At 39.3% G+C, this 27,518-nt stretch overlaps 1 protein-coding gene across 1 annotated transcript; it reads left to right on the forward strand.

Annotated features, from left to right (window-relative positions):
- The first annotated feature begins 23,159 nt into the window (after window positions 1-23,159).
- LOC114268989 (uncharacterized) lies at window positions 23,160-26,575 on the forward strand. Its single transcript, XM_082918117.1, has 4 exons — window positions 23,160-23,398; window positions 24,407-24,774; window positions 24,853-25,323; window positions 25,410-26,575. Exons 1-4 carry the CDS (start codon window positions 23,160-23,162, stop codon window positions 26,573-26,575), a joined length of 2,244 nt encoding a protein of 747 aa, XP_082774243.1.
- Window positions 26,576-27,518: the final 943 nt, after the last annotated feature.

Raw genomic sequence — 27,518 nt, forward strand, 5'->3', positions numbered from 1 at the left:
TTTATATGTAGGCTGGCTCCTCTGACCTTGCATAGGCCTTTTCCTCCAATGGAGAGAGGAACAAAACCGTGCGGTTGGAATGCCAAAGCGGACAATATGTGCAAAGCACGGGGACCGGTGGCTTTATTTGGCGCCGTCTGTGGGAACTCCCTCCCGGGTGACCGGAGCCAGCGCGGCTGGGGGCTAATGTGCGGGAAATCTCACATCGGTCTGTGAGAGACTACTTTCCTACCTTATAAGCAGGCTGGCTCCTTTTACCTTGCATAGGCCTCTTCTTCCAATGGGGGAGGAACAAAACCGTGCGATCGGAATGGCAAAACGGACAATATGTGCAAGGCACGGGGACCGATGGCTTTATTTGGCGTCGTCTGTGGGAACTCCCTCCGGGGTGACTAGAGCCAGCGTGGCTGGGGGCTAATGTGCGGGAAATCCCATATCGGTCTGTGAGGGACTACTTTCCCACCTTATAAGCAGGCTGGCTCCTCTTACCTTGCATAGGCCTCTTCCCCCAGTGGGAAAGGAACAAAACCGTGCAGTCGGAATGTCAAAGCGGACAATATGTACAAGGCACGAGGACTAGTGGCTTTATTTGGCGCCGTCTGTGGGAACTTCCTCCAGGGTGACCGGGGCTAGCGCAACTGGGGGCTAATGTGCAAAAAATCCCACATTGGTCTGTAAGGGACTACTTTCCCACCTTATAAGCGGGCTGGCTCCTCTTACCTTGCATAGGCCTCTTCCCCTAGTAGGGGAAGAACAAAACCGTGCAGTCGGCATGCCAAAGCGGACAATATGCAACGTACGGGGACCGGTGGCTTTATTTGGCGCTGTCTGTGGGAACTCCCTCTGGGGTGACCGGAGCCAGCGCGGCTGGGGCTAATGTGCGGGAAATACCATATCGGTCTGTGATGGACAACTTTACCACCTTATAAGCGGGCTGGCTCTTCTGACCTTGCATAGGCCTTTTCTCCCAGTGGGGGAGGAACAAAACCGTGCGGTCGGAATGCCAAAGCGGACAATATGTGCAAGGCACGGGACCGGTGGCTTTATTTGGCGCCGTCTGTGGGAACTCCCTCCAGGGTGACTGGAGCCAGCGCGGCTGGGGGCTAATGTGCGGGAAATTCCACATCGGTCTGTGAGGGACTACTTTCCCACCTTACAAGTAAGCTGGCTCCTCTTACCTTGCATAGGCCTCTTCCTCCAGTCAGTGAGGAACAAAACCGTGCGGTCAGAATGTCAAAGCAGACAATATGTGCAAGGCACGGAGACCGGTGACTTTATTTGGCGCCGTCTGTGAAAACTCCTTTCGGGGTGACCGGAGCCAGCGCGGCTGGGGGCTAATGTGCGAGAAATCCCACATCGGTCTGTGAATGACTACTTTTCCACCTTATAAGCAGGCTGGCTCCTCTTACCTTGCATAGGCCTTTTCCTCCAGTGGGGGAGGAACAAAACCATGCGATCGGCATGCCAAAGCGGACAATATGTGCAAGGCACGGGGACCGGTGGCTTTATTTGGCGCCATCTGTGGGAACTCCCTTCGGGGTGACCGGAGCCAGCACGGCTGGGGGCTAATGTGCGGGAAATCCCACATCGGTCTGTGAGGGACTACTTTCCCACCTTATAAGCAGGCTGGCTCCTCTTACCTTGCATAGGCCTTTTCCCCCAGTGAGGGAGGAACAAAATCGTGCGGTTGGCATGCCAAAGCAGACAATATGTGCAAGGCACGGGGACCGGTGGCTTTATTTGGCGCCGTCTGTGGAAACTCCCTCCGGGGTGACCAGAGCCAACGCAGCTGGGGGCTAATGTGCGGGAAATCCCACATCGGTCTGTGAGGGACTACTTTCTCACCTTATAAGCAGGCTGGCTCCTCTTACCTTGCATTGGCCTTTTCCCCCAGTGGGGGAGGATCAAAACCGTGCGGTCGGAATGCCAAAGCGGACAATATGTGCAAGGCATTTGACAATCCCGTGCCTTGCACATATTGTCCGCTTTGGCATTCGGACCGCACGGTTTTGTTTCTCCCCCACTGGGGGAAAAGGCCTATGCAAGGTAAGAGGAGCCAGTCTGCTTATGAGGTGGGAAAGTTGTCCCTCACAGACCGATGTGGGATTTCCCGCACATTAGTCCCCAGCTGCGTTGGCTCTGGTCACCCCGGAGGGAGTTTCCACAGACGGCGCCAAATAAAGCCACTGGTCCTCGTACCTTGCACATATTGTTCGCTTTGGCATTCCAACTGCACGGTTTTGTTTTTCCCGCATTGGGGGAAAAGATCTATGCATGGTAAGAGGAGCCAGCCTGCTTATAAGGTGGGAAAGTAGTCCCTCACAGACCGATGTGGGATTTCCCGCACATTAACCCCCAGCCGCGCTGGCTCTGGCCACCTCGGAGGGAGTTCCCACAGACGGCGCCAAATAAAGCCACCGGTCCCCGTGCCTTGCACATATTGTCTGCTTTGGCATTCCGACCGCACGGTTTTGTTCCTCCCCCACTAGGGGAAATGGCCTATGCAAGGTAAGAGGAGCCAACCTACTTATAAGATGGGAAAGTAGTCCCTCACAGACCGATGTGAGATTTCCCGCACAGTATTATTTTCATAACTCTTTTGTTTTTTATTAATTGACAAATATGACTTACTTGTTTGTATTAACACTACAAAAAATTCGCTTTTTTGCGACGGTAAAATACCGTCGCCAATACCAAGGAAGCCATCTCAAAAGCTTTTTTGCGACGGTAAATAGATTTTAGCGACGGTAATAGGGGGGTCGCAAAAAAAGGGGTTGCTAAAGGTCTTTAGCGACGGTAAACGTCGTCGCAAAATATTGGCGACGGCAAAAATTCCTTTAGCGACGGAAAAATACTGTTGCAATTAATGTGTAAAAATCTGCAGACTTTGAGACGGTAGGAAAATACCGTTGCTAAAAATGGTAATTGCGACGGGAAAATACCGTCGCAAAAGGGTTTATTTGAGACGGTAAAAATACCGTCGCTAAAAAAGGTTATTTGCGACGGGTTTAATACTGTCGTTAATACTGTTATTTGCGACAGAAAATTGTGCCGTCTCTAAAAATATTATTTGCGACGGTGAAAGTACCGTCGCTAAAAGCTTTTTGTTCATATTGCCAATATCATTGGCGACGGCTACGCTATCGTCGCAAAAACCTGGTTCCAACAAAAAAATGCAGCAATAAATTTATTAAAAATATGCAAATTACCTGTATTAAATAAAAATAGCAAAACCTGGTTCCAACAAAAAATGCAGCAATAAATTTATTAAAAATATGCAAATTACCTGTATTAAATAAAAATAGCTAAAAAAAATTCGAAAACTATATAATAATATAAAAATTCCTGTATATAAATAAAATTTCATCCCTAATTAAAGTACTCTTCCATTCATGACAACACATCATCAAAATTATCCAACCACATAATTTTGCATAATACATACATAATGTTATTCACAAATCTAAATAACGTAAATCAAAAATAAAAGTTTTCTTCATAAACAAAAGTTTGTCGCAATCTTCACACGGCTGCATTCCACAAGAAGCAAACTGCTACCTAAGAAATATCTGAAAATAAAAAATAAAAATAATTAATGACAATATAATTATGTATTAATATTTTAATTACAAAAAAACATAAAAAATTAATTACTATATAATTACAAAGATAGTTAAGTAAATAATTTTGGCTAGATAAAAATCCGACCCTAACTCCCAAACCGGAAACCCGATTCCAGTCCCGTCTTCTCCCACAAGTCTTTCGTGCCTAGGCGGTCGTGTATGCCCAAGTTTCGTGCCAATCCGACCCCATTTGGTGATTTTGGGGTGTTAACACCTCGAATTTAAGTTTCTTAAGGAACTAGTTTGCCTAAACCGAAATATGGCTCTAACTCCCAAACCGGGAAACCGATTGGAGTTCCGTCTTCTCCCACAAGTCTCTCGTGCCTAGGTGGTCGTGTGTGCCAAGTTTCGTGCAAATCCGACCCCATTTGGTGATTTTAGGGTGTCAACACCTCGAATTTAAGTTTCTTAAGGAACTAGTTTGCCTAAACCGAAATACGGCTCTAACTCCCAAATCGGGAAACCGATTGGAGTCCCGTTTTCTCCCACAAGTCTCTCGTGCCTAGGCGGTCGTGTGTGCCAAGTTTCGTGCCAATCCGACCCCATTTGGTGATTTTGGGGTGTCAACGCCTCGAATTTAAGTTTCTCAAGGAACTAGTTTGCCTAAACCGAAATACAGCTCTAACGCCCAAACCGGGAAACCGATTGGAGTCTCGTCTTCTCCCACAAGTCTCTCGTGCCTAGGTGGTCGTGTGTGCCAAGTTTCGTGCCAATCCGATCCCATTTGGTGATTTTGGGTGTTAACACCTCGAATTTAAGTTTCATAAGGAACTAGTTTGCCTAAACCGAAATACGGCTCTAACTCCCAAACCGGGAAACCGATTGGAGTCCCATCTTCTCTCACAAGTCTCTCGTGCCTAGGTGGTCGTGTGTGCCAAGTTTCGTGCCAATCCAACCCCATTTGGTGATTTTGGGGTGTTAACACCTCGAATTTAAGTTTCTTAAGGAACTAGTTTGCCTAAACCGAAATACGGCTCTAACTCCCAAACTGGGAAACCGATTGGAGTCCCGTCTTCTCCCACAAGTCTCTCATGCCTAGGTGGTCGTGTGTGCCAAGTTTCATGCCAATTCGATACCATTTGGTGATTTTGGGGTGTCAACACCTCGAATTTAAGTTTCTTAAGGAACTAGTTTGCCTAGACCGAAATACGGCTCTAACTCCCAAACCGGAAAACCGATTGGAGTCCCGTCTTCTCCCACAAGTCTCTCGTGCCTAGGTGGTCGTGTGTGCCAAGTTCCGTGCCAATCCGATACCATTTGGTGATTTTGGGGTGTCAACACCTCGAATTTAAGTTTCTTAAGGAACTAGTTTGCCTAGACCGAAATATGGCTCTAACTCCCAAATGGGGAAACCGATTGGAGTCCCGTCTTCTCCCACAAGTCTCTCGTGCCTAGGTGGTCGTGTGTGCCAAGTTTCGTGCCAATCCGATACCATTTGGTGATTTTGGGGTGTCAACACCTCGAATTTAAGTTTCTTAAGGAACTAGTTTGCCTAGACCGAAATACGGCTCTAACTCCCAAACCGGGAAACCGATTGGAGTCCCGTCTTCTCTCACAAGTCTCTCGTGCCTAGGTGATCGTGTGTGCCAAGTTTCGTGCCAATCCGATACCATTTGGTGATTTTGGGGTGTCAACACCTCGAATTTAAGTTTCTTAAGGAACTAGTTTGCCTAGACCAAAATACAGCTCTAACTCCCAAACTGGGAAACCAATTGGAGTCCCGTCTTCTCCCACAAGTCTCTCGTGCCTAGGTGGTCGTGTGTACCAAGTTTCATGCCAATCCGATACCATTTGGTGATTTTGGGGTGTCAACACCTCGAATTTAAGTTTCTTAAGGAACTAGTTTGCCTAGACCGAAATACGGCTCTAACTCCCAAACCGGGAAACCGATTGGAGTCCCGTCTTCTCCCACAAGTCTCTCGTGCCTAGGTGGTCGTGTGTGCCAAGTTTCGTGCCAATCCGATACCATTTGGTGATTTTGGGGTGTCAACACCTCGAATTTAAGTTTCTTAAGGAACTAGTTTGCCTAGACCGAAATACGGCTCTAACTCCCAAACCGGGAAACTGATTGGAGTCCCGTCTTCTCCCACAAGTCTCTCATGCCTAGGTGGTCCTGTGTGCCAAGTTTCGTGCCAATCCAATACCATTTGGTGATTTTGGGGTGTTAACACCTCGAATTTAAGTTTCTTAAGGAACTAGTTTGCCTAAACCGAAACACGGCTCTAACGCCCAAACTGGGAAACCGATTAGAGTCCCGTCTTCTCCCACAAGTCTCTCGTGCCTAGGTGGTTGTGTGTGCCCAAGTTTCGTGCCAATCCAACCCCATTTGGTGATTTTGGGGTGTTAACACCTCGAATTTAAGTTTCTTAAGGAACTAGTTTGCCTAAACCGAAATATGGCTCTAACTCCCAAACCGGGAAACCGATTGGAGTCCCGTCTTCTCCCACAAATCTCTCGTGCCTAGGCGGTCGTGTGTGCCAAGTTTCGTGCCAATCCAACCCCATTTGGTGATTTTGGGGTGTCAACACCTCGAATTTAAGTTTCTTAAGGAACTAGTTTGCCTAAACCGAAATACGGCTCTAACTCCCAAACCGGGAAACCGATTGGAGTCCTGTCTTCTCCCACAAGTCTCTCGTGCCTAGGCGGTCGTGTGTGCCCAAGTTTCGTGCCAATCCGACCCCATTTGGTGATTTTGGGGTGTTAACACCTCGAATTTAAGTTTCTTAAGGAACTAGTTTGCCTAAACCGAAATACGGCTCTAACTCCCAAACCGGGAAACCGATTGGAGTCCTGTCTTCTCCCACAAATCTCTTGTGCCTAGGCGGTCGTGTATGCCAAGTTCCGTGCTAAACCGACCCCTTTTGGTGATTTTGGAACGTTAACACCTCGAATTCAATTTTTTTAAAGAAATAGTTTTGCCTAGAGTGAAATCCATCTCTAACTCCTAATCCGGGAACCCAATTTGAGTCCCGTCTTCTCTCACAACTCTATTAACTTAGAATGCAAAGAATGCAAATATACATTTTAGCTTAGAATGTAAAGTTACATTTTATACCTGATCTTCTGGTGGTGGTGTATATGGATTCTCGTCTTCTGCAGATTCCCTAAATGCCCGGTGGCCACTCGATGCATCAGGAGTCTATGATAGCCAACGCATAACGTGTTAATCATATTCAAATTTTATACATAATGTTGTGTGACAGTTTAACTATCAAACAATTTAATTTATATCGAACCTGTCTGTTAGGATCCACACTTGCCCCCTGTGACACAAAGGCCATCATCTCAGCTCTCAGCTGCTGTAAATGTGTAGAGAACTCTGCTCTCATCTCCTCCCTCAGCTCCTCCCTCAACTCATCCCTTAGCTCCGCACGAACCTGCTGGGTGATCTGAACAATAGTCGATGGCTGGGGTGTTGACTGTGATGGCCCTGCACCATCTTTATACACTGCTCTCCGAGGCACAGTTCTCCCGTATGTGCGACAATATCCATGATTGTCATGACCTATCAACTCCTCAATCAACGGTTGCATATACACATCAATCTTGTCACCAAGTCCTTTCGGGCCGTCAATAAGCACAGATAAAATTAGAAATGGTTGTTTCATGCTCATCCATGGCGGCAAGTTGTATGGAATGAGTACAACAGGCCAAGTGCTATGAACTATGTTCATCGTCCTGAATGTGTTAAAACCATCAGATGCTAAGCCAAGCCTTACACTTCGGTAATCATTACTAAAGTCAATATTCCGACGATCAAAATCTTTCCATGCAAGGGAGTCTGCAAGATGCCTAAAGACACCGTCATTAGTTCGTTCCTTTGCATGCCATCTCATTAACTTAGCCGTCTTGGATGACATAAACAGCCTCTGCAACCTTGGCTTTAAAGGAAAATACCTCATTTGTTTTGCAGCTACTTGTTTGCCACCGTTGTGAGGACCATTTGAACCACCATCACCATTTGATTTCCATCTTGAACTGTTGCATATGACACATTTATCAAGATTGGCGTCCTCGTTTCGAAACAACATGCAACTGTTGGGACATGCATCCCATGTCTCATATGTGAAGCCCAAATCTGTTGTGACCTTTTGAGCTTTATAATATGAGTTCGGGAGTTTCACACCCAACGGAAATGCCTCATTCAATAACTCAAGCAACATGTCAACAGACTTGTCTGTCCACTGATTAAGCACCTTCAAATGTAGAAGCCGAACAATGAATGACAAAGATGTGAACTTCTGACAACCCGGATACAATTCACTTTGTGCATCTTGAAGAAGTTTGAAATAGTTTGCAGTCTCTGCATTTGGACCGAGTGGGGTTCAAATGCATGGGGATCAGTGCTCTGTGCTTCATTACCGTCAACACTTGTACCAGCATCTGGATTTCCCACAGCCCCTTGTATCATTCCAACCATATCGTCGCCAATGTCTAAATTAGCCAATGTTTCATTCCCTCGATTAGCATGCAGAGATACGTAAGATTCCCCATGATTAATCCAATGTTTGTACTTTTTAAAAAAACCATTCAAAATCAGATGCTTCCGTACACCCTCTCGCACAAGATGGTATCGATTCTCACATTTTCTACACGGACAACTAATCATCAAACCTTCAACCCTATTGGTGTAGGCAAACACAAGGAATTAATCAATCCCGTTAATGTATTCCATCGACATCCTATTTGGCAAATCAATCCAACTCTTATTTATCATCTGTACTTCTCTTATATGTGTTTCCCACTATTAATTTGCTTCAAGCAAACTTACTGGGAGATATACATCTCACATACAAAACAAATATGCCCTAGAAAAAAATATAATTACAACAAATGTAAGAGTCATAATGAGATGAAAGGGTAAAAATATAATTATAAGACATAATATCAAGATAAGACAAGATGCAAACAGATAAAATACAAAACAATGCCACTGCTAAAATCATAGCTTTTAGGCTTTACCCACATTGTTCCCTCTCACATAGGTGGACCCGACATGAGAAAGGAGGCTGTGGAATCTGGATGTAGCCATAACGGTTGTGGATTTAGCAATCTCGTAAACACTACTAAAGAAGTGCATCATTCTCATGGCACCTTTACTGGCCAGACAAAGATTAATACATAACAAATATGATGGAAACAAATATGACTGGCACTTCGTCTTCAGATATGTTTAGATCGCTCACTTCATTTTAATTTTCGCATCTTCTCCACGTTCTTTTTCTTCCCTTTTACAAATCCAAGAACCAAACAAAACACAAAATAAATATTTGATGGGGAAATTACACAAATAACCCATGGCTTTGTCTAATCACAAATTAAACTTTTAATTTTTAATTTTTCTCAACTAAAACCCTGCACTTTATAAACTATATATATGTCGACACTCTATCCATTTCTGTCTAGGTGTCTAACAGAGCAAAAAATGCATAGGACACATGGCACGCCTCCCCTATTCCCTGGCATAATTTTTATTCAAATATATATATGATATGATACCATTTACAAAAGAGGAAGCAAACTAAAGGCCAAAAGCATACCACTTAATTAAAAACAAACTACTAGTTATTAATTCAATTTGGAAATATTAAAAAGAAGATATGGACCGATAATAATAATCAATTCACCAAACTAATTTAGTCATCCATCGATTATTCTGGTATCAAGATGCACGGATGCTGTGATATCCTCTATAAAACATCTTTTTTACTTTTAACAAAAATCTCACCAAATGCAAAATCAAATCCTTTTCACAGACTTGCATAACAATCAATTATAGTGATAGAATACATAGACAGTAGCGAGTAGATTCTGTGATCGGTCGTTAGGGGTGAAGAAGAGGGTTGAGGACTTGGTGAAGAAGCTGACATTGCAGGAGAAAATTGGGTCCTTGGGGGACATTGGAGGAAGTGTGAGTAGGCTTGGAATTCCAGAGTACAAGTGGTGGACTGAGGGTTTACATGGTGTAGCACCAGGCTGGCATGGTGGGACAAGGTTCTCTGAATTAGTCCCTGGAGCTACTAGCTTTCCTCGGGTTATTCTCACTGCGGCTTCTTTCAATGTCACTCTCTTTGAAGCCATTGGAAAGGTATATATATATATATATATGTGTCTCCATTTATATAATAATGTTCTTTAGATTATATTTCTAGGAATACAGAAACTGATCATAGAAATGTGAGGTGAATTCTATCTTTTGGCGAGAAGGAACAGCCTCAAAAATGACACGACACGACAAGATTACAAAAAAAAATAAACACGTTGAAGGTTTGATTATCTGAAATGACACGACACAAATACGACTATCACGACACAATTTTCACCACTCGCTGTGAGGTTGGCTTTACATATTCGAAGACAAGACACCAGTCTTATTGCAAAGGATCAGAGGCTATGAAGGCGTATCGGACAAAAATGAGGAGGCTCAAGAAAGTGCAGTCATCAAACAAATATCCAGTTGCCCTAAAATGCAGGCCCTCTGGCACCTCATGCAGTCAAAGAACAGTTATAGAATTGGGCTAAGTGAGAACTAGTAAGGGTTAAAGAGAACCAGATACATGAGGAGCTAAATCATTCTTGAGATTTTACCCATTTTTCAAAATACTTTAAAAGAAGAGAAATTTCCAAGCACAAGCTTATAAACAGTGTAGTCAAAATACATAGCATACAAGGTTTACATGACTATGAACTTCCTATACAAATCATGTTTTTCCCATTCTGCATCCCCAAGAATGGCAACAACACCTGGTTTGAAGGTATAAACATCTCAATGAACAAATAAATACCTATAATAAATTTCTCACAGCATACAACAATGCAAGAGAAATCACCCCCTCCAATACTTCCTCGAGAAAATGTAGTTCGGGCAAAAAAAAAAAAAAGGTTATGAATTGGTTTCATCCTCAAAACGGAGGGAGACAAATCTACCTTAGTATCAAATAATATATTCAAATTTTAGTATAAAACAGAATAAGATCTATACCAGTGCAATTGAAGATTGATGTTAAAACTTGTACCTCAGAAAAAGATGACCTGTTAAAGCTAATATTTCAATCAGATGTATATTCGTTCGCTACACCTTGCTTGTCATTTGTTTGGTCAAAGATTCACTAAACCCGTATAGCATTTGTGCTTGTGTATCCACTTAGCAAGTCACCGAGGGCTTGTATTAATGATTTGGGTTCAAAAACTACACCCACATTTGGATCACGCACAGAATCAACAGTGATATGCAAGATTTAAATCAGAACACCTGGGATAGTTGTGCACAAGTAGAGAGAGTTTCATCATTCCGCAAAGTAAATGAAGATTTTAATTTTAAAATCATAATCTTGCTAAAATTAGGCAGCTACCACAAATTATTAAATAAAAAGGACCTGGGTAAAGATCGTTCATGAACTTCGTCATTCACCAATGGTTTAGATTCCAAAGGGAACTTTGTCATTCACCGGTTTAAGGACTCAGTTATACCACCGTCCTCCGCCGCAGATCCGCCGCCCTCCAAATCCTACATCCCACCAATCAAAAGCACAGGTCAAAAAAAACAAGGATTCAAGCTTTATGAGAGAAGGAACAACCTCAAAAATGGCCTCACTCACAGTCGCTCACAGTCGGTCGTAGGTCGTCGTTCACAGTCGCTCACCGTCGAAGGCCGTCACTCACCGTCGTCGGTTACCGTCGTCGGTCACAGGAGATGGAATTTAGGAATTTAGGAGATGGAATTTAGGAATTTAGGAGATGGAATTGAGGGATTTCGATTTTAGGGATTTTGGAGAAATGAGGAATTTAGGAATTGGACCGCGAAATGGGATAGAACAGCGGGAACCAAATTTTATTTATTTGCGACGGTATATTTTAACCGTCGCAAATGAGCGTAATTAGTATATGAAACGACGTCGTTTTACCAGAGTTTTTTTGCGATGGTCTTCTGCCGTAGCAAATGGTCCCCCTTTTGCGACAGTAAAATTTAACCGTCGCTAATAAGACTTTTTTTGCGACGGTATACCGTGCGTCGCCAATATTTCTGCAAATTTCTTTTTTCAACCTTTAGCGACGGAATGCTCACTGTCGCAAAAGTCTATGTTTCTCGACGGTAGATACACGCCGTCACAAAGTCGTCTTTTGGCGACGACAAATATATATCGTCGCAAAAAATTCTTTTTTTGGAGACGGTAACTATTTCCCGTCGCAAAAAAGGGTTTTTTGCGACGGTAATCACCCCGTCGCAAAAACCTCCGTGTTATTAGCCAGGTTTTCTTGTAGTGTAAAACTTGATATAGTACATAATAATGATCTTCAAAGTAAAATACGACTCATAAATAATTTTCTCTCTCTTTTTTTTTTTTCCATTGATAATCTACACATTGAGATCTAAACAATGAACAGATTAAATCATTAAGGTGAAACGAAAAGCGGATCCAATGGGCCTGTCTAGATTGTTGAATCCACTGAGAATCTAGTTCCATTTCTTTGATGTTAGGGAGTCATTCTTTAATCGTTTGTTTCTTTTATAATAGTATAAATTACAAATATACTTTTTCAAGTTTTCTTAAAATATAATTTGTCCTCTGTGATTTTAAAAATTACATCATCACTTGAAGTTTCTAATTTCATAACAAATAATTCTTTTTTTATTTTTATCAATAACTATCAAGTTAATTAATAGTTTTTAATTATGTCAGAAATATATTTCAATTAATAATTTAACTATTTTTATTACTATATAAGAGTTAAATAAAAAAGAATTACAATAGAGAATTTTTAATTTTTCAAATTATAAGAGACAATTCATATTTAAGTAAATCTCAAGATGTGTTTTGTAATTTACCTTTTATAATATTATAAGATTTTTTATTTTTTTGGTGTGTGTGTGTTGATCTAGTAGGTGATAGTCTTGTAGGTTTGTACTAGGTGTCAAAATGTACACATTTGGCCTTTTAAAATACAATTGTTAGTCCTTGAATTATTGTCACTTGATGGTTTTAATGAGTTTGTGTATGTGTAGGTCATTTAGACTTGTGAGATGAAATTGATCTTACTTTGAAGTATTTGAAACTTGAGAGACAAGGTTCGACCCAAGTTTAAAGGGTCGGAAGATGTAAATAATTGAATCAAGCATTAAAATTCAAACCCATGAGATTTGAAGAAAGAAAAGTTAGAATTGTTGCAATCCCGTTATAAAAGTCACTCTACATAGTTTTCAGTATTTTGGATGTATCTCTCTTGTTCGATATCGGATTGAAGTGATTCAAATGGAATTAGAAAGATAACTCAAAGGGTTACGATTTTATGTGAAATGAGAATTTTCCAAATATGACTTTTAATAGTTCAAAAGATGAGCATAAAAAGTTAGAAATAATTACATCTAAATTTTCCTTTCATTTTGAAAAATTCTAACGTCTTGAATATTACCTAAAAGGCACTTAATATCTATGAATATAAAACCCTATCCATTATTAGGGTTGTTCATGATTTTAGAGAGAGAATACGGAGGTTAGCAAGTCATGTACAGCGGAGCTCTCCTAATAGGATTTGGATGAAACTCTAATCAAACAATGTTTTGTATTTAGTTTTGAATTTTTATTATTGATTCAACAGTTGCATAAGATTAAGACTTTCCTATATTATTAATTTGTTTTGAATCTTTCTACCCACATGTTCTTACTATGATTCTAATTGCATGCTTATATAACGGTTTTTATTGATTTGCTTTTGTTCAGTTAAGATAGTTTATGCTAGGAGAGATGATTCGTGTCGTGAGACTATTCTTGCTAATACTAGATAATCTATTTTAATCGTTAAATTGCAAACATCCCCTAGACGATACTGTTGAGACCTGTAGTCAATAACAAATTATAATTGAATTAACTAATAAATTCTTAAACTGATACAGCTCATTGATTAAATGTTATGATGGATTCGAAATCCCAAGTCTCTTCTATTTGATTGATATTAGTTTAATTATATTTATTTGTTTAATTTAATTAAACTTATATAAAATTCTTCTTTTTTACTTTTGAATTAATTTAAGAATTAATTTGAAATTTAATACACAACTTAATCTTTTGATTCATGTGGATCGACATTTGAACTTTTCATTATTCTATGGAATTGAGATTTAATTTGGTTCTTTGTTTTTTTATGTAAAAACGACCTACCAGTGATTGACTAAAAAAATTGGCTCGATTCAAATTTGGAAAGGATAATTGTGTGGGTGATTTTCTGACCACACTGCCTGCTTAGTAACCAGCTGGAGAACACCGACAGAATAGATGTCACCTGGCTGACCTGCAACAGAAAGAGAAGATTCCGGCGGTGGTTCGTCCACCCGGGGCACTCCGACGATCAAGTCAGTATATCTCTCAAAGATAAATCAAGTGCTAAATTCACAAGCTTAAGCATAAAAAGCATACCTTAGACCCATGGGGGTGCCTCTCTTTTATAGCCAACACAAACCTAGTCCCAATAGAAGCCAAACTTCTATGGACTCAGGATTATTGCTAATCTTGGACTCCCAGTAAGATTAGGATAAACTCTCTAAGAGTCTTACCTTTATCCAAACTGAAGTCTTCTCCCAATGTAGGACTCTTGTCCATATCTAGGTTGAGTTCCCTCTTTATTTTAGGACTTTTGTCCCTTATCCACTTATCTCGGATTCCGATATCTTCGGAGATAATCTCGGCCTTGCCGAGATTACCTCGGCGTCACGACCAGGACACGTGGCACCTCGGCTGACACATCAGCGTCACCTTACCACGTGTTGGTTCTCAGAAAATATATCCCCACAATAATATATTATGCAAATTCCAATTTAATGTTTTATGAGTGACCCTTGAAATGAATTGAATCTACAAATTTCATTTTCTTACCATATATATATATATATATATATATCGTTCCTTAGTATTAAAGAAATGGGGGTATATAATATATATGCATACACTTCAGAATTTAGATACCACCTGCCCAGGTAAAGGTGGAATCCAATCAAACCAAACCAAGCCCTGTTGGATGTTGCTTAAACCCTACAATGATATCCACAAGCACTAGGGGTGGGCGCGGGTCGGTTGCGGCCACGGAACCTCCAATCCGCCATCCGTCTGCCAGATTGGCGGATTGAAGAAAATCAATCCGCATCCGTCCGCTAATCCGGCGGATGTGGATTGAGCGGATTGGCGGTTTGGCGGATGGATGCGAATCGGTTTGGCGGTTTAAAATTTTATAAATTTTCAACATAATTCAACTTGTGCACTTCCTCAAAAAAAAAAAAGAAAAAAAAAAAAGAAAGTATTACAATCAATGACTTAAAAAAAGTATTACAATCACTATATACCTTATCCAAAGAAAGCAAGTTTAAAACTTTAGAATATCACTATCACTGCATGCCTTATCCACATGTTACAATCACAGCATGATTCATCCACATAAAGTATTACAATTTGTGATTCTTAAAATATAATAACAATTCATATCACCAAAACCATGAACAGAGCAGTAGTAAAGATTGTATGTCTCTGTATTGTTATATCTATATATATGTTTTTGAAAACAAAAAACCAACCAGTATATATCATATTTTCTATTTATAATTTTTAGAGCTAGATTTAAAAACAAAAAAATATAGATAAATAATACATTTATTTTTTTCAATTCAAAAAATATATTCAAGTTGAAAACTTTTTTTCAACAGAATATTTAAACTCTTTTTCAATTGAAAACACAAACATAATATTTATATAAATTGAAAATACAAAGTCCTATAAATTATTAGGGGTGCTCACGATTTGGCGGTTTGGCGGTTCGGTTGCGACCAAAGAAATCTCAAATCCGCCATCCGTCCGCCAAATTGGCGGATTGAAGAAAATCAATCCGCAACCGTCCGCTCGTCATCACGCATCCGTCCAAAATGCGGTGGATCGGTTCTGTTCGGTCGATTTTGGCAGATCGGTATATCCGCTGCTCACCCCTAACAAGCACTTGTCATTGGTCCCAGTTGTAGTTTTGACTTGGCTGATATATATATATATATATATATATATATATATATATATATATATATATATATATATATATATCAGAGTGTGTGAACACCCCACTTGTTCTAATCTTTATGGTGAGGTTAAATCAACTGGCCACTTGTTACCCCACTAGACCCCTGATCTTTATTCGGTTCCCAAAACCGCAAGGATAAAAGTTATAAGGGTTTAGGCAATGCCCAAAAAGTCCACGAATATAAAAATCAATTATAGAATTAGACAAAAATAATATATATATATATATATAATATTTTATATATGATTTTGTGATCGTAGTAAAATTTTTTTTTTTTATAAAAAAAAAAATACATTTGAAACAATAAGATAAGTCTTAGCTTAAAGGGGAGGAGAAGGGGGTGGTCTCCATCCCAAGCTCCAACAAGTGGGCTGCTCATATTCCAAATGTAATGTCTAAATAATAAGATAAATGTTAATCATAAGAAGAATTTATTTTATTTATTTATATTACCTCCTATATATATGTAATTAATGCAATAAATACTGTGTATTTATGTATTGAAGAGAAAAAGTATAATTCATTACTTAGATAGTCATATTAGTCGCATAGAAAATAAAATATTTTGGTGAAATAATCATTACAACTCTCAAATACGAATAATGATGAACTTATTCACAACTATTATGTGGTGTGTATGGACGACTATTATTGAGGGAGGTTGGGTGTCGCAACGGTAGACATAGGAAAAGGGTTTAAGGTAGCATAACGAGTTAGGAAAGGGTGAGGAAAGTTGGGGGTGTCAATGGTGGTGGCAAAAAAACAGCATGTAGTAAGCAGAGAAGAGAGAGAGAGAGAGAGAGAGTTGATCAACAACGGTTAAGAAAAGTGAGGAGTGTACAGTGTAGTTTTTTTTTTTTTTTTTCCTTCCTCGCTTTCCTAGTTGGCAGTTAGGAGAGGGGAAAGAAAGAGGAGAGAGAAAAGAAGAGGGAGAGAGAGTGGCATTTTGGTAATTGTAATGCTAAAGTCTATCTCTTTGCCATTTTTGTTATTTATTTATTTATTTTAAATTTTGGGCTTGTTTGCAATTAGGGTTAGTTACTGTGGATGGATAAAAATTAATCCATGTGAGATAAGTCCGCCCAATGTTTACATGAAATAAGAATTAAGATATTAAAATAACAACTTATAATGCAATAGATGAGTTTTAGATTATACAAGTGACTTATTTTCATTGGATCAAATTGGTGACTTATGCTTAACGCCTATATAAAAGGATATAATCTTCAACTATACGAGAATGTATGCCTAAACCACTACTTTTCTTCTTCAATTGCATTTAGATTTATGCTATCTAATTAATTGTTGGCAACCACCTATCGAGAAGCCCTAATTGTTTATTATCTGAGAGAATTATACTAACAGTCCTTATATTTTGAGAATTGTGTCATTTTAGTCCCTGACTTTTCAATTGTAACACATTTGATCCTGAATTTTGAATCTTATTCCAAATAAGGACAACTGAAGATACCATTGCTCAATTTTAAGGGTAAAGTCGTCAATTTGATAAAATATAAACTAATTTGACAAAAATAAATGTTCAAAAAGTATTTTTGAATTTTTAAAAATAATTTTTACCCACCAAAAATAAAATTATGTAAAATTGATAAATCTTTTAGACATTTATTTAATTTTTTTTACTAAATTAATTTTTATTACAGTATGTGTTTGGATGATAATCATGTAATGTGTGGTTGCTAAACTTTTAATGCGTAATCGATATATTTAATATATGAAATGTTTTTAGTTTTGTATTTTTTAATGTAATGGATTGGCTTAATAATTATATCAAAGTTGTCACCATATTTGACTTTGGAAAAAAATAAAAACTAATTTAACGAAGAAAAAAAAAACCCACCCATTACATGATTATCATCTAAACAAATATTAAAAATTAATTTGGTAAAAAAATTAATAAATAAATGTCTAAAAGATTTATCAATTTTCATAAGTTTATCTTTAGTGGGTAGAAATAATTTTTTAAAATTTAAAAATATTTTTTTGACATTTATTTTTGTCAAATTAACGACTTTGTCCTTAAAATTGAGCGGAACAAGATTCAAAATTTAGGATCAAATGAGTCACGATCGAAAAATTAGGGATCAAAGTGACACAAGGCTCAAACTATAGGGACTATTAGTGTAATTCGCTCTTATTCTTTTGTAGATCTAAAGTGATATTGTTATCTCTTCTTTGATCTCTTAATTAATATGTGTGGGACGATTTCAGCATCCAAAGTTACACAAAGATGTTCTCAACTTAAAAAAAAAAATCCCAAATAATACACATTAATGTATGTTTAGGAGAGAAAAGATTTGGGTACACATTAGTGTTCTCAACTATAAAAAAAAATCCCAAATAATACACATTAATGTATGTGTAGGAGAGAAAAGATTTGGGTACACATTAGTGTTCTCCACTATCAACGAATATTATTTACCCTTTCATCTATTAACTCATATATTTTGGCTCTCTAAATTATAAAAATGTATCACTTTTACTTTTTAATAGGGTTAGACATAGGGTTATCCAAACTGCCCAACCCGAATCAATCCACTTACAAATGGGCGGTTTCACAGACACAATACGACCAAATGTGGTTTGAAATATGGCATGATTGCGGGTAACGGGTTTAACCCACACCCGCAAGAATCCGCCCGCACTTAGACTATTTTTTTTAAAACTAAGACCATAGTTATTTTATTATTGCATTTTGGATTAATGTAAAAATTAATGAAGAATTAATTTTAGGTAAGGTTATGATTTTGAATGATTTTACTTAATTGTATTATTGGGTAGTAGATAGTGAATGAGATTGATGATTTAGTTTAGGATTTTGAAAGATGTGCTTGTGTTAGTTTATGATTTGATTTAAAAGTTTAGGATTTTGAATGATTTGTTTGTGTTAGGAATTGATTTTGTTGTGTTTTTAATTTAATAAGTTTTAATTCATTAATTATTAATGTTGGAGCATTTTAGGAAATGGAGGAAAAATGACCCAAAATAAATATTTACAAAATGAAAAAAAAAAAAAGTTCCAAAATAAATTTTTAGAGAAAAAAGTCCAATCCGCAATTTTTAGAGGAAAAATTGCCTGCAACCGTTTGTATATCCGGAAACCCTATCTGCACAAACCGCAACCCGCACTGCGGGCGATTGCGGGTTGAATTTTTTTCAAACTGTATACATGCGTGCGGGTCTAAACCAATCCGCAAACTATCCAAAACTGAACCGCGACCACTCCTACTTCTTAGAGACCCTCTACCTCTAAAAAAGATATATTTAAAATTGAAAAATCAATACACACGTATTCATATTCATAGATGGAGTGATAAAATAATATTCGGAAATAGACAACTTCAATAATTTTTTTGATTTTTTTTTTTTGATAAATAATAAATTTTTGAATTTTTGACTAACGGTTTACTTGTTTGGGTGGAAAACTTTTTTCAAAAAATATTTATTAGATATAATATTTTTCTATATTTGGTGATGGTAGTGGTGGAATGAAGGTGGACGCGGAGATGGTGGGTTGATGGTAGCAGTGATGGCGGTGGCTGTGGTGATGGTGTCATGGTGAAAGTGCGAGTGGTGATGGTTGTGTAGTGACATTAACAAAATTTTAGCTTGGAAACATTTTTCATCTTTTAAAAAGTAGAAAACATTTTATGCTTAAATAGATTTATTTTTCATTAACCATAAAAAATATTTTTTCTTAATTTTTGTTTTCCATTATACCCAACATAAAAAAATATAAAAAAATATTTTCCGGTCAAATAAATAAAACATAAAATATAAAAGCCGGTTTTGAAAACTTGGCTAAAAGTTAAATTTTTGACTTTTTAACTTTTTTTAATCACATTATTCTTTTACTTTTATATATATATATATATATATTTTTTTTTTTTTTAAAAAAAAAAAAAATAAAAGAATAAACTTTTAACTTATTTTTCAAAATAAGGTAAAGTGACCTGCCAAAGTTAATTTTAGTCGTCCAATAAGTAATTACCTTTGCACTTATTCTTTTACTTCTGATTACCTTATCATGTACCCTTTTATTATGACACAAACACCTCCAATGCAATGGAACGGGTATCGGATCTCCATTAATCCGGATTGTCCGTCCAACCAATCAGACCTCAAAAGTAAACAGATGGAGTGTACCGACGTGAATCATTGCGGCTGGAAAGAAAAATGATTAGGCATTTGTCAATTTAATTTGACACGCCAGGTAAAAAATTGTACAGCTATATGGCAATTTTATTTTGAGAAAATAGCAATTCACTATAACTTATGTTGGCTTTTTGGCTTTTCGAAGGGTATTTTTGTGAATGTGAGCGTGCCAGCAAGGATCAATCAGTCCTTACAGAAATTATAATTGCCAACCAATTATCAGACGATTGTGTTTTAGTTCTTTTCAGCCTCAATGAAGAGGACTTTTACTGGTGGCTTGACTTAGGAGAAATTAAGAGAAATAACAGTAATATGAAGAACAATTGAAGTATTTCATAAAAATGAACACTTACAACGGTCCGAACTCAGCCTCGGAGAGGTTTACAACAGCAATCTACTTGAATCTACTTGAAGCTACTCCTATGAATCGAAGTGCAGTGCGAGTATTTAAAGTGCAGGTATTTAAAGAACAGGTATTTAAGGACTGGAAATGTAAATGACTGGAAAGAAAATATATGAAGTAAATGACTGGTTTGTATGGTCTGAGTCCGTCCCTCTTTCTGGGGGCTACCCTGCTATTTATACTCGTCAGTGATGACCTTCGAACTGCACTTCGAACTGTCGAACTGCTCCTCCATGATCGCTGGTCATGCTTCCTTACAAGTAGCTCCATTACGCCATTACTGGCAGTTGAGCTTCCCTCTTGTACTTAGATTTGAATATGAGTAACCGTTTGAAGACACGTCATCTTGCATCCCGTTTATTTGATCTAGTGTTACTCGGATCATGTGAGGACCAATGTTTATTGTCACGTGTACGATCAGGATTAAAGGCTTGAATAACCTTCCTTTATTACCCTTACTATGCCACGTGTCGAACTGTAACTGGCTTTTACAAAATATGTAGCCAACATTACCCCCCGCACTAATATACCCAATACTTGGTGATATTAGTGGATTGCAATTTTCCCGCGCTTCCAGAACGTGTATGAAGTCCATATTCTGGAAATACAACCGTCATCCATTTGGAGATCATCTACATTAACTCGTCGAACATCCCAATACCTTAGTATTCGAACAGGTTATGGCTGCATCAACTTCCCTTTCTATTGATCAAGCATATGAAGAGCCTTTGAGTGATGTTGTTCCCCCTCGAAAGAACCTCCACGCATTCATTAGCCACCTTTACCCGCCCTTCTATATTCAGGTAATGGAGGCTTTTGTAGATTATAAACCTCTGGACTATGAACACATTGCTTTTAATCCCTTGGTTTACAAACTTACAGATACAAAGAATTCTTCCCCTAAGCTCCCTTTGTATTCTGACCGAACTACCCTCGAGCCTTTGCTTCGACAAGTTGAAAATATGGATCTAGGAAACTCTTCTTCACAGACCTCTGCATGGGATGAAATTGTGACCTCTTCATCCTCTGGAGCTTCTGGCTGGACAATCTGGTCCTCTCCTGAGACTTATGATCTAAGGGAGCGAATCAATCATCATTTTGTTGAGTTTACTGACCCTTTGGAGTTTCCCTCCTACGCTCGAAGCTCAGTGGTCTACCCTTACGCGCCCATTGACCTTCGACGTAGCTTGGAGGAGAATCTGCTTGTGGCTTGGTATACTTCTTCCATGCCTACGAAGATAATGCATCCTGCCCAACGTTCAGAAGAAGCACAAGGGTATACCCCTTCATTTTTAGCCAAAAAGGCGAAGATTTGTTCTTCTGATTGGCTTGACTATATTAATGCTTTTGCTCCTTCTGTTCCCGTGCCATCTCCCATAATAGAAGCATCCACACCTTCTTCTGCATCTGCATCCTCTGAGATAGAAACACCTGCTCCTTCCCCTTCGTCTTCTGAAGCAGAATCATCTTCTCCTTCTCCTCCTCCCATCCTTTCCTGGACAGAAAAACTAAGACTTGCCCTTCCAATGGACAAAGTCTTTCCACCTTACCAACCTCCGTCACCCCCTTCTCCAGCCGAGCGAAAGCAAGCTCAACTTTTGCTTGCGGCTTTCTCCCACCTGCCCTTCAATGTTCTTGAGGATGATATTCCTCTTAAGAATTTCCAATGGGCTTGTGATATCCTCACTAGGGGTCATGTCCTCAACCCTCTTGCTCAAGCAGAGCTCCATTTGTTTTTGGACCAACTCCCAGTGCTCCTCTACTGGCATCAGAATTCTAAGATCACCATCCAAAATCTGGATGAACTTTTATCTCTCCGAATTCATGCCCAATATGAAGCAGAGAATCTCATCGAAGAGCTCGATGACTTCAGGAATAAAGATTCTACGTACTGGGATGGTTTGGTTATGGATGACTTGGAACAAAAATCGAGGGAAGAGGCCTTCGAAGCAAAGGCTGAAGAACTCTATTATGAAGTGAGGGCTCATCAGCTTATGCAATCGACTTTAGAAGAAATAGAAGAAATAATAAAGAAAGAACAGAAATTTATTGACCATTGCTGGACAAAATTTCATGACCTTGTTATTTATTCTATTCCTTATTTTTATGAGCTTGAATTTGTACCGAGATAGAGTTACTTAATGTAATAAACAAAGTCTTTCTGTACTTAACACTGTTTGACTCTGTTTCCTTTTATCTCTAAAAGCTAACTCATAACTTTGAATTGAACAATTTCATACTTCGAATCAACTGTTTAATGAAGTACTAAAAGAACCAATCATGTCTTCTTCCAATTCATGGAGTAAAATTGACAATTCTGGCAGATATCATTTTAGTACTTTGATTTTAATGACTTTATATTAACTGTAACCAATATATGGTCATAGTTGATATAGCCAATCAATTTGAAACTGATCTCTTTTGGCTTCGAAGGGCAAACTATGGTAATTCCTTCTTGCTCAAACCAATAACTGGTTTGGATGTTCCGAACAATGCCCTTTTTTCCTTAAAGAGTTCTAGGGCTTGCTTCGAATGTTATCACTTCGAACAGGTCTTTAGATTTTTTTGAAGTAGACCAATACTTTGAATATTCAGACATTTTTAAGCATGCAGTATGCTTCGAAGTCGGCTCCTGCATTTCGAAGCCGTTTTTGTTTGAAATTTTAGCGCAAAAATGTGGCTTCGAAGCTGGCATCAATGTGCTTTTCCCTCCAGAAATTATCGATGTTGAAAGAGATTCCTTGTTTTCGCACGTTTTAGTACTTAATGACTTACGAGATGTATCCCCGCACACAAAAGTTATTTAAAACCTTTTCACTCTGTGCCCCGGAATTGCTTACACATTCAAATCCCCTTTGGATTTCCATTTCTCTCTACTCCCTTCTATATTTTCCGAAAACCCACGATCAATGGCTTCTTCCCCATCAAAAGTTCCGACCATAGAGCGCGTAAGCTCATCTGTGGCTTTGAAGCGGCTTATTGATGCTGAATGTGAGAAATACAAGGGTGATGAGAAAAGTGCTATCGATGGGCGTTTCTTTATCCCTCGTCGCCATGTGCAGCGAGAGTACGTGCTAGGACCTATTTTCAAGGAGATCCCTTCCGAGCTTCCCGCCCTATATCCTCGCTTGGAGAATCAATGCCTTCTGTATGAAGGTGGTCTCGACTGGCAAGGCTGGAAAGTCAATCGTCCTCACCGATGCTGGCCCACGATGAGACCAGAGTGGCAAGAATGGTACGACCGAGTTGTCCCTGCTAGGACATTGGACCTTCAAGAACTCTGCCTTCTTGATGCTCTTCGACTATCTAGGGTAACTATCCCAGAAGACCCTTTTCTAATCCCCGCTGCTTTATGTTTCTGGAACCCTATTTTCAATTTCTTTCAGTTTAGGTGTGGGATGATGGCTCCCACTGTTCTTGATATTTGCCACCTATTAGGAGTATCCCCCATTGGTACCCCCATCACACCAGATTTTCCTGACTTAGTAGTCCCTTTCTCCCTCCCCTCTCTTAATGTATCTTACAGTGATTTTGTTAGAGTCGAGAACAAAAGAATGGGTCCAGTAACTGATAGGGAATTCTTTTCCTTTTTATTATATTGGCTTTGCAAATTTCTTTTCTGCACCTCCTCCCAAAGAATCATGCTCGAATTTGCTCCTCTTGCCAAAGCCTTGGTTTTGCAGAAAAGAATAGCCTTAGCCCCATACATTCTGGGTCATGTATATAGAGTTTGTTCCCTCTTTTGTGAGAAACCCCTAGATGCCAATCAAGGGGGACCATTTTGGATTCTTCAGCTTTGGCTCTTTGCCTATTTTTCTGAACTACAATCCAAATGTCTTAAATTTTCTGGGCTACACTCCCTCACTCATGGCATAAAACTGGCCAATGCTTCACTTTATCCAGCTACTTTTGCCTTTTATTTCTCCTTCTTTCATCAACTACCAGCTGCTCTTCCTGATCATCGTTTCCGTCCCTTCGAAGCTAGCATAGGTCCAACCTGGTTAAATCACTTCCTTAGTGATAGGCTCTGTGCTTTGCCTATTCATAAAGATATGTGGGCTTCCCTACTGATCCCTAGGGAACTGTTTATTGGGACCACCAACCCCAGAGCCTATAAATGCATAGCTGAGCCTTATTGTCCTGCTCAATTTGCTAGACAATTTGGCCTCACACAAGGAGTTCCAATACCTCTTTGCAGCAACACCAATCTGAGTCTTACTAAGAGGGATTTGAAGGTTCGAAAATCGAGATTAGAAGAGGCAACCTTCAAGTTTATGGATGATTTGGCCAGTTTTGAGTTCATCCCTTTCTCCCCTCATGGTACTGCATTGAAGAGATATCAAAATTGGTGGGTGAGCAACATGGAAGTTTATTTGGCCATCTCCTCTCAAAACCTATTGGAGGTGCTGGATGTGCCCAAGCCCAAAGAAGCTGAGACTGTCATTTCTTCCACTATTCCAATTACAGTAACTGCTACAACTCAGTTTACTTCTGCTGCTTCAATTCCTCCCAGGGTCACTCGAAGTATGTACCCCTTTCTCCTTTTCTCTAACCTCTTCATATAATGCTTGCTATCTTATCTCTAATCCTTCTTCTATGAAGGTGGTCAACAACAAAAGAGGAAGAGACTCTTTGAGCTAGAAAGGGAAAAAACTGAACTTCCAGAGATGGAGGAAGAAGAAAATGATCAAGAACAGGAGTCTCCCTTGAAAAGAAACAAAAGAGACCCTCAATTGGCTCAAGAGGGGATAGCCGCTAGGGAAGAAGAGGAGAAGCTCACTTTTGAAGAGTCTGGACCCCAACCTAAAAAGGTCGAGAAGACAATGGAGGAGCGAATGATTCCAACTCAAAGGAAAAGGAGAAGAAAAATTACCGTTTCTCCTTCCGATTTTACCGAAGATTCTGATTCCGAGACAATTGCTCAAGTAATAAAAAAGAGGAGGAAGATCACTGTTCTAGCTACCAGCTCGTTTGAAGATCCCATCCATGAGGTTGTAGAACAAGAATATCCCAAAGCCATAGTTGTTCTTGAAAGAGCTGAGGAGAGGCAGCAGCAACAATTCCTTGGGACAAGTAAGTTTCTGCATGCCTTTATTCTTTTCTTGTCGACTTTTCAAGACTAAGACTTGACATTACCTCACATTTTCTTCTTTTTACAGCAACGACCACTGCATTAATCTTCCCAACGGAAACTTCCCCAATTTCAGTCGAAGTTGATCAGATGCAACGCGTGAAAACCATTCAAATCACGCTCCCACTTCCTAAGCCTATATTCGATACGTCTTTACCGAGGCCGAGTATCCCTGCATCTCTTTTCCTTGGCTTAGAGCCATACCTCCCTTTCTTGACTCTTGATCTGCCTCAGTTTGTTTCTTCGATCCTCACTCTTCCTCCTACTGCTACTTCATCTCGCATGGCAGTTGATTCTCCTTCAGGGGATGCCGATAATTTTCCAATTCATGACTCATCACCAATGCCTACTTCCAGCCCTTCCTCACTTGATTTGCTGGTGGCCAAGACCATAGAGGCTGCCAAAGATGCTCCATCTGTTTCTCCCATCCCTATGCAGCCCTTTGTGTCTTCCACCACAACACTCTCTATGCCCTTCATGTCAAGGGATGAGGTAGACATTTTTGAAGAAAGACTAGCTAGTCTTTTTGACATTCCTTCTACCTCTCCTACTTCTACTACTGAAGCTGAGCCATTAGCCTTGGCTAACTCCCTTTTGGAAATCTTCGAGAGTTCTCCTTCCTCCAGCAACAAGCCTTTTGTACCTTTAGTAGATTTGGACACATGCTTGCAACTGTTGACTTCCTTTTCGAGGATCCCCTTCGAGGCTCTACAAAGGCCTATCATCAGGAACGGGTTCCTTCAATGCTGTAACATTGCTGAGCAGTCTGCCATGAGTGTTTCAAGTCATCTATCTCAGGCTGCAGCTACTATTGATTTCTATCTCAACATTTGCCATGCTGCTAAAGCTGCGGATGATAAGCTGGTTAAGGACCAGAGTTTTGTTTCTCAGGTGCATACTGAAGTATCAACTCTGAAAGAACAACACTCTTCTGCCTCCCACTTTCGAGTCCAACTTCTGGAGAAGAAAGCTCAGCTCGAAGAGGAGTTAGCTGCAGTAAACCAAGCCTTGGTTCGAACTGATAAGAAATTGCACATCACCAATCAAGGACTGGCTGATCGAAAAGAAAACATGGCTGCAGCTATTCAATTATTTCCTTCCCTTAGTAATAGGAAAGCTATTGTACAAAAACAATTAAAGCATTGTAATGATTTTTGGACCAACTTGTGGCATAATGTACTTGATTCTTTATGAAAGCACACTATTTTGAATATAATTTGAACAAGCTTTGTGTTTTTGCATATGGTGTTTACTCTATCCCTTGTGTCTCCCAAACAGTTGGAAAATAAGGTTTTAGATATCTGCCATTAATCTTTTTGGGATGTACATAACCATTCAAATTTCTTAAATGGTATGCTCCGAAAGGCAGAACCCTATGAATTTGATATGGACCTTCCCAATTAGGTGACCATTTGCCAAACTTATGGCTTTTAATCCCAATTGGGAGTATTGTCTTCCATACCAAATCACCTTCATCAAAGCCAATGTGTTTGACTTTCTTATTATAATTCTCGGCTGCTTTCTTCTTTTGGAAAAGAATGCTATTTAATGCCAAAATTCTGGCTTCATCTATGCCTTCTAATTCTAAGCACATACTTTGATGGTATTGTTCAGGATTCAATTGATCTTGACATCTTACTCTCAAAGATTTGACATTAATCTCCACTGGTAAGACTGCGTCATGTCCATACACCAAGGCATAAGGAGTGACCCCTGTGCTTGACCTCGGTGAGGTTCTATATGCCCACAGAACATCCAACAATAGGTTATGCCAATCCCTGGGATTGTCATCCACAACCTTTTGTATTCCTTTTTTCAAGGACTTATTGGATGACTCAGCTTGACCATTAGCTTGTGCATAATAGGGTGTGGAATTAACAAGGCTAATTCCAAATTCTGCCGCAAAAGCCTTCACCATCTTCCCATCAAACACAGTTCCATTATCAACTGTTATGGTTTGCGGGATTCCAAATCTATGGATCAAATCTTTAATAAAACCAATAACCTCTGTTTGGTCTACAGCCTTGTATGGCTTAGCTTCGACCCATTTAGTGAAGTAGTCAGTAGCCACTAGAATGAAACAATGATGTTTCGAAGAAGGTGGGTGTATTTTTCCCATCATATCCATGGCCCACCC

Source organism: Camellia sinensis, chromosome 3 (assembly GCF_055761805.1).
Source record: "Camellia sinensis isolate YWXY chromosome 3, ASM5576180v1, whole genome shotgun sequence".
Taxonomy (NCBI): Eukaryota; Viridiplantae; Streptophyta; class Magnoliopsida; order Ericales; family Theaceae; genus Camellia; species Camellia sinensis.